The sequence below is a fragment of the Lissotriton helveticus genome, chromosome 8, assembly GCF_964261635.1.
Source record: "Lissotriton helveticus chromosome 8, aLisHel1.1, whole genome shotgun sequence".
Lineage (NCBI taxonomy): Eukaryota > Metazoa > Chordata > Amphibia > Caudata > Salamandridae > Lissotriton > Lissotriton helveticus.
The window spans coordinates 464,627,534-464,640,242 of record NC_136069.1 but is presented as its reverse complement, the minus strand read 5'-3'; the positions used below and the strand labels follow the sequence as shown (position 1 = coordinate 464,640,242).

At 44.4% G+C, this 12,709-nt stretch overlaps 1 protein-coding gene across 2 annotated transcripts in view; it reads right to left on the bottom strand.

The window, feature by feature from the left end:
- The window catches only part of FNDC3A (fibronectin type III domain containing 3A), a 1,256,364-nt gene that overhangs the window by 33,030 nt on the left and 1,210,625 nt on the right, over positions 1–12,709 (bottom strand). For both annotated transcript variants that reach the window (XM_078657339.1, XM_078657340.1), the window contains one exon: positions 4,809–4,936. In XM_078657339.1, the coding sequence (XP_078513465.1) occupies positions 4,809–4,936 (128 nt within the window). The remainder of the gene's footprint in view (positions 1–4,808; positions 4,937–12,709) is intronic.

Genomic DNA, 12,709 nt, shown 5'->3' with positions numbered 1-12,709 from the left:
AGAATTTTAACCAATAGGATTACGGAATGCCCCCTCCCCAAAGGGAGGGGACATACTAAAGGTGTAGTCACCCTAAAGATAAGTAGCCCATTGGCTACCACCAGCCTGTACCAGTAATGCCCCTAAATTCAGTATTTGGGGGCACCCCTGAACCTTGATCCGCAGATCTGCGACGACCTAAGAAGAAAGAAGACACCCTGGGAGCCGACCCTGCACAGAAGCCTGAAGACAACAACTGCCTTTGTCCCAGCCCTAATGGCCTATCTTCAGTAGTTAAAGAACCTGCTACCAAAAGAAGACCTGTCTTGCAGCAAGCGAAATCTGAGAAACCCTAGGAGGACTGCTGCTTTCGAAAAAGACTCTAATCTCCTGTGGACAGCTGACCTTTCCAGTAGAAATCAACTCCAAGGACTCCTGTGCCTTCTGGAACCACGAGCACTGCTCACTGTGTACCTGACGCACACAGCCCAAGTCTGAGTGGCTCACCTGTCCAGTGAAGTCTCCCCAGCTATCCTTACCTCGAATCCAGCATTGGCTGGCTTCCACAACGGTACCTGCAGTGTGAATCTAAAGAGTCCCACAATTGCGACCGGCCCGGTACGAAGAAATCCAACATCTAAAGGCACCCATGCACCCGCAGCCCCTGTGTCACCTAACATCCCAACTTACCTGTGCTGTCACTGGTTTTCTGTTTGTACCCTACGGTATGACGCCTGCAGCCTGTTTCCAAAAAGAAGAATCTCCATAGGATTGCATTGGATGCCGGACGCTGTATTTGCGCCCTCCACCCGGCCACTCCTGTACCCTGTAGCTCCCAGAGGCTTGCCTTAACCCTCAGGGACTGTGCTCAGAAACCGCAGGTACTCACCTGCAAACCGCACCACTTGTGGGTGCCCCCAGTCTCCATTGACTAACATTTGGCCCAGTGACCTCTGCCCTCAACAGCTCCAATGCCGCTAGTGGTGCAGCACCTACCTTAAACTGACCCTTGCCTGGTGTTCGTTTAAACACCGGAAGACTGGATCTGTAAGTCGAGTACTTACCTGTAATTGCATATACCTGTTTTCCTTCCATAGGATTGCATTGCATTTCAGCCTATTGCACTAAATGTCTATCTCTTTCAATGCTAAGTTTGCTACTATTTGATTGACATTGTCAAAGTATTTTCAATACCACTGAGAATTTTACTGCTTTTACAAAAACAATTTACTGTACCTGAAAAGTGTTGCTATTTTGAAACTGGTACTTACCTGCAACTGAGTTTCTTTTGGTTCTAGAAATAAAAGTAACTAAGTAATATTTTTTATACAGAACCATTGGTCTTGGATTCAGTCTTTGAGTGTGTGTGTGACCATTTCTTGCCTAGGTGCGTACAACAAAATAAGCCTAACTGCTCGACCACACTACCACAAATAGAGTTTTTAGTGTTATCTACTTAAGCCTCTGGGGATCCACTGGACTATGTGCACATTATACCTTACTTTGGTACATATACAGAGCTAGATTCCTACAGTGATGTGCTGCCTTTAGAATGTAGAACTACAGTCTGTTTAAGGTCACTTGGTAGGGTTTACTGGGTGGAGGATGAAGTGGGACACACTACTGTACTATGTGCCCAGCCTCGTGGGTTTCTTTGTGGGTTCTTGTTTAACAGCTTCCTCCTCTGAAGGGTTTTGCAGTTCTGGAGTTAAGTGTGATAAGCACTGTGCTGCGCATGCTGCTCATTTGTAAAGCGTGCAGTGGGGTGGGAGGTGCATTGTTTTTTACTTTATGAGGTGGCAATGCTCTGAAGAAGTAGGTGTGATGGGTTTAACTGGAGATCGAGGTTGAAACTCTCTTACTGGATTGATGCGCTGGTCTCAAAGCACTACATGGGCCAAGAAAGGCATAGCTTTTTATTTATTTATTTTTTATAATTTCTTTATTGATTTTCAAAGAAGAGAAACAAGACAAAAATAAAATGCTACACTGCTTTCAGACACATCTCCAGAAAGACAACAGTAATGCTAATATACAGAGTTATAGCCAAGTAAAACACAAATACATATAGTATAAATGGAGTTATCATGGCACAGCCATGCCAATAAATCGGAATAGAAAGGAATAGAAAAAGTGAAAACAAGTAAAAGGCAATACTAAGAAAAGCATAGCTTGCGCTTGAATTGTATCTCTAGAGACTGATTATTACTTATGCCCTTTTGTAGAATTTCCTTCCCACACATACTACCTGAGGCAGTAAACCTCTGTTGTAGGCTGAGGGGCTGGCTGGAGCATGTAAGGTCACATTTATGTACAGTGCCTAGGTCGGTGTGCTGGATGAACATATTGGCACTTTCTGGAGTCGGGATGGGCTTATCTGATAACAGAGGTTCTAGTTACCAAAGACAAGTCTATTATGTCAACTACCATTTGAAAAGGTTTTTTGATACATTAACTTGGCTGGACGTCGCAACCTTCTCAAGTTCTGATCGCAAGATGAAATTCCACAAGGAGGATTGATATGATTCATTTCTAACACCCTATCTATTGGCTGTGGTTTCCCAGAGGACCAGTTGCACCACTGGCATATCATCTGTGGAACCTCAAAGATCATTAAACCTTTTTAAGTGACAGAAACCTTTTGAAGAGAAACAATTTTTAAACAAGTCAATGAAGAAAACTTGTCTTTTGAAAGCAATGGGACCAGAGGCTACAGTAATCAAGGAAGAAACTGCATTAATAAAAGTGAAAAGCAAAATAAAAATGCACAACACACCTCAAACATCACATGTTTTGTTATGTAATCATTGTTTTAATTAAAAAACATAGTTATATTATACCACTTTTCCTCTAGCCTAACAATACAAATCCATCAACAGGTGTTAGGGATGTCATTTGACATCACTGTTATAGCACAATAAATTATTGTATCACCTCACATTAGTAACATTCATTTACCTTTAGCTCCAACTTCTGCTTCTGAAGAGGACTACTACTTACATTTTGGAACCCCATTACAAACACTGCTGGCTGAGAATACTGAAATATTTTACAACAACCAGTACTGCATGGGACTTGTTTATCTAAAGTCATTTCAAAGTAATTAACATAAAGAAAATCAGAGGTCCGCCATAACATAAAATAACAAGCATTGGAATAGCCAATACGTCTCGCCTTTGGGGCCTTATCAGTGTTTAACCAGAGCTATTGACTTTGCCAATGTCTTTAAGCTGTGCTGTAGAGAAGTGTGGCTGCTGTGCAGCATGCTAAAAAGTTATAATAAAAAAGTGTCAGAAGCACTTTTCTTACCTTATATATGACCAAGAAGGCATTATGTACAAATGAACGACCATATTAAAAAAGTATTTACAATAAAACATTTCCTCAGTTTTCTTTTGTTCTTGCACTGCTGTAAACTTGTTTCTGCCTATTCCAATGGTTGTTTGTTAAAGCTTTTTTTTGAAGGGGCATAAACAATCGGACGGTGAAGGTTGGGAACTAGTACTGTATTGATGCTGTGCTGGTGCTGAGTGATGCTGTGGTGCTGCTGAGTGATATTGTTGTGGCACAGAGTGATGCTGTGGTGGCCCTGAGTGATGCTGTGGTAGTGCTGAGTGATGCTTTGGTGGCCCTGAGTGAAATTGTTGTGGCACAGAGTGATGCTGTGGTGTCACTGTGTGATGCTGTGGTGGTGCTGAGTGAAGCTGTGGTGGCGCTTAGTGACATTGTTGTGGCCCTGAGGGATGCTGTGGTGGTGCTGAGTGATGCTGTGCTGGTGCTGAGTGATGCGGTGGTGCTGCGGAGTGATATTGTTGTGGCACAGAGTGATGCTGTGGTGGCCCAGAGTGATGCTGTGGTGGCCCTGAGTGATGCTGTGGTGGTGCTGAGTGATGCTGAGTGATTCTGTTGTGGCACAGAGGGATGCTGTGGTGGCGCTGAGTGATGCCTTGGTGGCACTGAGTGATGCTGTGGTGGCGCTGAGTGATGCTGTGGTGGCGCTGAGTGATGCTGTGGTGGCGCTGAGTGATGCTGTGGTGGCGCTGAGTGATGCTGTGGTGGTGCTGAGTGATGCTGTCGTCACACAGTGTCTTTGCTAGTTACAGTGGTAAAGAACTCCCTCCAAATGTGCACAAGTGAATAACTAATGCTGATATTTTGAAGCACACAGCTGTTACCTTGCCCTGTGGGATAATTAAAAAAAAAGAACAGAATGCGCAAACCACAGAGTGAATAGTTAATTAAAAAAAAGAGCCGTGCACGAGTGAATAGCTAATGCTGATATTTTAAAGCAATGCGGATATTTTAAAGCACATTCACTAATACTGATATTTTAAAGCAATGCAGATATTTTAAAGCACACGCCACACGCGTGCTTGTGACAGTAAAAGAAGAGCCCGAAAAAGAAGCCGTAAATCAACTGTTTAAAGTTTGGCAAGCGCAGTAGTTTGTTGTTGGGTAGCTTTGTGTGCGTGTTTAAAATGTCCAGGAAACATTCAAAACAAGGAGGCGCGTCTGGCAAGTGGTATAGGATGTGCACGCGCTGTAAGGGTGCCCACGAGCGATGCACTTAATGAGCCATGACAAGAGAGGAAAGCCAGATGGCGCCTGTGCACGTAACCGTGCGCGTAACAGCACGCTTTAGGCCACACAAGATTGTGGTCAGCTTTTTGAAGCCCACTTACTAAAAGTCTCACCAGAGCAGCGCATACGCGCTGTCTCAGGTGAGACCTAAAAATATCAAGTTGATAACATTTTATGTAAGCTTATGTTTCACTTATGAGAACTGAAAATATTCTTCACAGAACAAAAAAAACAGTGAATTTATATACCTGTTTGAATTCAGAATCCTTTCCAACCATAATCTGAAGAATGTAAACAATTGGATCTCCTTTCATTGGTTGCAAAACCTCCCATGTGACTTCACAGGTATGCTCATTTAGTCGGTCTATTCTTATAACTGGGGGAAGTAAAAATGAAAAACGTAAGTAAGAACTGATGTAAACAAACAAAATATAGTTCACGGTTATTTCTGAGGTTCTTAGCAGTATTACTATAATGCTGCTTTAAATAAAGTGTTTTATCTTATATTCTGAAACTATGGCATTTTTCCCGGGAATTGCGTAGGGTTGCCAGTGGTTATTTTGATTGCAACTTAAGCTTGAGACACCACACTTTGAATGATAATTATCGGATCAATAATAACTGTACTAACTGCAACAGTGAGAATGTAATCTATATGATTACCTGTTCCTGTAATACAAGATACATAGGTATGACCTCAAGGAAGGTCCACATCTGTTAGAGGGGAACACAAAAGCAATAAAAGAAGCAAACGTAATTCCACTAAAATGTCTAGCTTTTATGTGGATAAACGATACATTAAGACAACATCAAGTGGGCAGTATAGGAAAAACTCAGATAAGTTCACAGACTAACAGCCAACGTACACTACTCAACAAGGAACATAGATGGACATATTGTCTAAAAAAAAAACATAGGAGTCTCAATGATGAACATTCCATGGCAACAAATCAGTATCGCTTGATATTTGAACACAGTACTTTTACTCATCCCAGACCTAGGGCTCTGGTTATTGTCACCAAAACAAGAAGTCACATCCTGGGCACATACCTAGTTATGACCGTCCACTTCCTTTTGACAGTTTTCATAGCACACAGCCATGTGCTATATTTCTTGCGATGTCAAGACAGTATTTCCTCCATACTTACACCACCTGCGATTTTTTCAGTTTACTACACATATGGCGTCATACATGTTAAAGGGTTCTAACAGGATCACTCGGGATGATGGAACTTCATTCACATTGGCGTTTACACTACATTTTGTTGCGTTGGTTATATTACCTTTGTAAGCATTATCGTTAGCTGAGAAATTGTTACTTGCTTCAACCCTATTTAGCGTTACGCTTGTAGCAGTATTCACTAGTGGGATACATACAGAATACTTACTACATTTGTCATGCTTCCATTTGGTCATTTAAAAAGCAACGATGTCTATGCTGTGCTATGACACGCCACAAGATCCACGTCCAAACAAAGAAGCCAGACCGCACCCCTTCACAATGCACCTCAATATAAATGCAAGAAAATCTGTTTAACATTCAGAAGCGATGCACTGTATGATAGGATGATCCCCTTGATGACATAAGTAACTATGCTTATCTCAACTTGAAATGACCCCGACAACACTGTTATTCTTTAACAAGTACCACCAATTTGGTTCGGTTCGGCAAGCTTTATTCAGTATGTACAACAACAATAAAAGCACAAATATATACATACAAATAAAACTATTAATTACATAAAAAACGATCCAGTTAATTAGGTACAATAAAATCAGTTAAGAATCATAACCCTTTTTCTCATAGATTGATTTTAAAATAAATGTTGCAACATAAAAACATATCCCAGGATCATATAACGCAATTAGTAAATTCATAGCAGCGTTGGTTGTTCTTACATTGTGTTTTTTTAAACAAAGGTTTTAAATAAATATGTCTAAAATACATATAAAAATACATATAGAAATCACAAAAGAGTAGAAAGTGCACAGTGCTCTGATTGGAATGGTCATCACATGAGCAAAAAGTTGTAGGCCGTATTTTCATTACAGGAAAGGCAACTAGGTGATGAACAATTCCCAGTCTCAGCCTAATTAATACAAAACGGTGTGAGGGTCTAGAAACTAAAGATAAGTAGCTTTGGAAGCCTCCACTATTTACAATAGCTTTATAAAACAGGTATGCAATCTGCTTCTCCACTAGTCTCATACGAATTTTATTTTTGTGGGTCAGAACCGTATCCTTTATCTCCTGCTTGGACAGGCCTATCACATGTTCTGGATTTTCATGGATCTTGATCTTAGATAGGTCATTATTTAGGTCCGAAAAATATTTTAACAAGGAATAGAAAGATTATTGTCTAATTGCAAGCAGTCCTGGATAATTGCTTGGGTACATTTTGTCTCATCCTTTGCCCAGATCGATCTCCAGAGCATTAGGGGTCGCAAAGCAGCCAGATCCGATAGATATCTCATGCCTACTTCTTGGGGTGCTATCTCAGAGGATGCGGACGATGGCAGGCATAAAAGGTGTTTTAAAAAGGAGTTTTCCTCAAATTGTAATGCCTGACTGGTATTGTGGCCCCACACCATACAATGCAATGGAGGCACATCTGGCTTTATAAATGTCTATCATGTCCGTAATATGGTGGTCTCCTAATTTGGATGTAAATCGAAAGACCCCATGGGCACTTTTTAGCATCTTTGAACGAACATTAGTTAATCTGTGCGTTCAATTCCCCTTACCTGAAAAAGTTATTCCCAAATAGCAAAAGTTATTAACAGTTTCCACTATAGTACTATCAATGACAAAAGTTTTACATTTTTGGAATTTTAAACCACATACTCTGGTAAATGTTTTGCCTTTGTTAATTAACAACTTCCTACTGGTAATGAACAAGTTATTTAACTTCAGTAACGTTTTTTTCTGGTGGATACAGTATCTGCCTGTGGACTCCTCACCTTATGAATATCCCCTGCGCCAGCATCACGCGGAAATTTTTCCTAGCTCTCCGCGCCGACGAGGTCGTCACAATGCCATGGCTCCGCACGCGGCTCTGCATGACGTCACCGGAGCCATAAGAGGACCACATTGGCGTGATGAAGTCAGTTCCACCCATTTTTTCCGTGCCACAGAGGCAAAACGGGCGAACCAACCATAGAGACAATGCATACATAGTACACAGTATTAACCCAAATACACACAGTGTAAAGTGAAATAGGAAATCAAAGAAAGTAAACATTTCCTATAAACCTAACAAGGTCAAAACAGAGGCAATATACATTTCAACATGGAACAACCATATTAATCAATACCTCTTTTAAGGTATAAAAGGGTGGACAATGGGGAGGAGGGTGGGTCAGTGAGGAATCCACAGGCAGATACTGTATCCACCAGAAAAAGAATTACCGAAGGTAAGTAACTTGTTCTTCTGATGGATACATCTGCCTGTGGATTACTCACCTTATGAAGAGAATCCCACAGCAGTCCAACCCCCGGAGGAGGGTGTCCACCCTTCTATACCAAAAAGTCTTGCAAAACCAAGCGTGCAAAATGGCCATCCCTCCTCACCTCGGAATCTAAGCAGTAATGCTTCGCTAAAGTGTGGAGGTAGGCCCAAGTTGCGGCTTTACAGATGTCCAATACAGGAACACCCCTGGACAAAGCAGAAGTAGATGATTTAGCTCTGGCGGAATGAGCTCTAATGCCTAACGGAGGCTCCTTACCAGCCAGGGAATAGCATATCTTGATGCAGAAGATGATCGTCCTGGATAAAGTGCGCTTGTGCACTGCCTTGCCCTTCATACGACCAGCACATCCAACAAAGAGCTGATCATCTTGGCGAAAATCCTTTGTTCTATCCAAATAGAAGCTAATCGCCCTCTTTGGATCCAAACGATGAAGTCTCTCCTCCTCCTTGGAAGGGTGAGGGGGAGGATAAAAAGTAGGGAGGGTAATGGACTGTCCTAGATGGAAGGGAGTTCCCACCTTAGGCAGAAAAGCAGCCCTGGTCCTGATTACCATCCTTTCAGCATGAATGATCAGAAAAGGCAGCTTTGAACTCAAAGCCTGAAACTCACTCACCATCCTAGCCGAAGTGATAGCCACTAGAAAGACCGTTTTAAATGTCAGTAGTCTCAAAGGACAACTATGCATAGGTTCGAACGTGGAACACATTAAAAAACTTAACACCAGGTGCTGGGGTTCCCTCTGCCTGAAGCCATTAGCACGCTACTGTTGGGTGTCAAACCTGCTGGCCTGAAGGCGCTGACCCGGAGCGATTGGACATTGGCGCTTCAAATGCTAGGAGCAGCTAAGCAGCTCATTGCTTGATATTGGAAAAGGACGGAAGCGCCGCCCATTGCAGCTTGGTTTGTGCGACTCTGGCATGTTATAACAATGGAGCTTTTCACAGCTAGATTGCAGGCTCGCGACACTCGCTTTAAGGCGGTATGGCAACCCCTGGTGAAATATTTATGTGCAGTAGAACATGCGCGACACATGCCTACCAAGCTCCGGACGCTACGGCTTGTAGAAGACGCTGTGGCCCCCCCAGAGCCGGGCAGGCTGCTAAAATAGAAGCTCTAGCACGCAAAGCCTAGGACAATGTAGGCGCTACAAGATGGTCTGCTGCCCTGCGCGCTGATTCCCTCTTCCCCCCACCCTCTTTGACACGCTCTGCGCTCTCTGTGGCTTTTTCTTTTCTGGTTTCATCTCTTTACTTATTCCTACTTTCTACTCTGATCTACTGTCATCTTCTTTGATACTCTGCTAGAAGTTCGGACCCCAGTGGTCTAATTGTTCTACCCTTATTGGTTTATTGGTTACATTCGGCCCCAGAGGTCGGGCTATCTCAGGCAATGACTGCCCGGCGTACATTGGGTATCATATGACGCGGCCGGCCCTGTCGGGTTGTAGGCGAAACGCTGTGTACAATGACGTTGAATGCGAGATCTATAAATGTTATTTATTGCATCACATACTGACGCGGCCGGCCCGAGTGGGTTGTAGGCTTAACGCTGTCTAACAGTCAGTCTACTGCTTGCTCTCTGTTTCGGGGGTAAAATAAAAAAAGATTTGACATAAAAAAGTTAACACCAGATTTAAATCTCACTGGGGTATAATAAAAGGAGTGGACAGAAACATGTTATTAAGCCCCTTAATGAACCTTAAGACTATTGGAGACTTAAAAAGAGAAGGTTGATCAGGCAAACAAAGAAATGCCGACAAAGCTGACAAATATCCTTTAACATGATTACCGCACAACCCTGCTGAGCCAAATGATGTGAAAAACAAACAACATCAGAAAGATGTGCCTTCAAAGGATCAACAGATTTCTCTCCACACCATCTAACACATTTTAACCACCTACAGGAATAGATAGACTTGGTAGAGTGTTGCCTGGCCGATAATATAACATCCACCACGTCAGGCGGGAGAGAAAAAGAATTCAGGTTGCCCTGTTCAATCTCTAGGCATGAAGGTGCAGCCTCTGGAGGTTGGGGGTGTGGAACCTGCCCCTCCATCTGAGAGAGAAGGTCTTCCCTGAGAGGGAGACGGAGCGGAGGGTGCAATGAGAGGTGAAGAAGGTCTGTTTACCACACCCTTCTTGGCCACTCCGGGGCAATCAAAAAACTTGGGCCCGGTCTTGGCGAATCTTCATCACAACCTGAGGAATCAAGGGTATGGGAGGAATCGCATAAAGGAGATGTGAGCTCCAACTCAACTGAAACGCATCCCCCAATGCTCCCTGCCTCGGAAACTGGAGACTGCAGAATGATGGGCAGTGCGCGTTCTCGAGAGTGGCAAACAGGTCCACCTGAGGAGTTCCCCACGTCTGAAAGATGTGTTGAACTTCCTTCGAATGAAGCATCAACTCGTGGTCAGCGGAGAACTGCCGACTGAGACTGCCCGCACGAACACTCAGCACCCCGGCCAGGTGATTTGCCATCAAGCAAATCCGATGGTCCTGAGCCCAGGACTAGAGCCGCAAAGCCTCTCTGCAGAAACGGTACGACCCTACTCCTCCCTGCTTGTTGACGTACCACATCTCGGCAGTGTTGTCCGCGAAGGGAAGGGAGAAAGGCCCTGAGTGCCAAACGTATCGCCCGCAAATCCAGAAGGTTGATGTGAAGCAACCTTTCCTCTGGAGACCAAAGTCCCTTGATCTCCAGATCCCCAGATGAGCACCCGACCCTAGGTTAGAGGCATCCGATATCACTGTGGCCACCGATGGAGGAAGGTGGAATGGCTTTCCTTGAGACAGATTGCCCTCGACGCTCCACCAAGACAGATCCGCTACAGCTTCTCTGGAGATCCTGACTGACTCCCTGAGATCTCCGTTGTGCTGATACCACTGCCTGCGGAGACACCACTGGAGCACCCTCATGTGCCAGCGTGCATGGTTGACCAACAGTATGCAAGAAGCAAACAGACCGAGCAGGCGAAGAACCTTCAGAACTGGAACGACCGCTCCATTGTAAAACCAGGGAATCATTTCCTGTATGTCGAGAATCCTTTGTGGAGGCGGGAAAGCTCGACACACAGTGGTATCCAGTACCGCCCCTATGAACAGGTTGCGCTGTGAGAGCGCCAGGTGAGACTTGGGTACATTTATCGAAAAACCCAATTTGTACAACAGCTGGGCTGTTACCTGCAGATGATGAAGCACCATCTCTGGCGCCTCTGCCTTCAGAAGCAAGTCGTCCAGGTAAGGAAAAACTGAATCCCCGACCTCCTGAGATGAGCCACCACTGCCATCACCTTGGTATAGACCTGAGGTACAGTAGTAAGACCAAACAAAAGGACCGCAAACTGGTAGTGTTCCGAACCCACCGTAAAACGGAGATACTTCCTGTGCGACTTCAGGATTGGGACGTGAAAATACGCATCCTGTAAGTCGATGTACACCATCCAGTCCTCTTGTTGAAGCGCTTGAAGAACCTCCGCTACGGTGGTAAGCAACCATGACAACGCGGGCTTTACCCCGCGCTGCCATTACAACGCTGCTTTTACAACGCAAGTCGTTACAACGACTTACGCTGGAGGGCGCTGTTGGAAAAGGAATAGTTTAATTTTCTATTCCAACACCTTCCCTACTGTAACGTGGGCTGGAGTTGGAATAGAAAATTAAACTATTCCACCATCCAGCGCCTACAGCGCAAGTCGTTATAACGACATGCGTTGTAAAAGCAGCGTCGTAATGGCAGCGCGGGGTAAAAGCCAGTTTTGTCATGTCATATATCCCGCTAGGGTGAGCATCTTGAACCTCTCCTGTTTGAGAAATCGATTCAAGATTCTGAGGTCCTGAATAGGACGTAATCTGCCTTCCTTCTTGGGGATCAGGAAATCCCGGGAGTAGCAACCCTGACCCCTTTCCTGCTCCGAAACCACCTCTATCGCACATTGTTGTAACAGGGTAAGAACCTCCTTCTGAAGGAGAAGTAAATAATCCTCCATGCAAAACCCCTGACAAGGAGGGTAAGGAGGAGGGAATTCCCTAAAGGGAAGAGTGTACCCATTTTCTACAAGATCTAAAACCCAAAGGTCCGAAGTTATTCATTTCCAATCTTGTAAAAAATGGGTAAGCCGGCCTCCCATGGGACCCACATGATCCAGGATGGCGGATCTAGGGCTGCTTTCCGGCATTACCAGTAGGGGTTGGGGAGGTAGAGGAGGAGGAGAAAGAGGGTTGACGTCCGACTCCACGAAGGCGACCTCTGCCTTTACCCCTGTAGCTCCTATACAAAGGGTTCTGCTGCTGTTGCTGAGGCTGTCTGGACCCACGAAAGGAAGTCTTCCCAAAGCCACTGTAATGTTTATATCCATAGCCTCTTGCCTGAGTCTGCAGACCCAAAGACCTTGCTGTAGCCTTACTGTCCTTAAATCTTTGCAGGGCAGAGTCCGCCTTTTCACCAAAAAGCTTAGAACCATCAAATTGCAAATCAATGAGAGCAGCCTGCTCGTCAAGAGAGAACCCAGAAGACCTTAACCATGATGTCTTCTTGTTGCAATGGAAGAGCCCATTACTCTGGCAACAGAATCTGCCGTGTCCAAGCCAGACTGGATGACTTGGCGAGCCACAGCCTGAGAGTCTGCCAACACTTCAGTCAGATTCCCCTGTCCATTTCAGACAACTTTGGAAGAAGC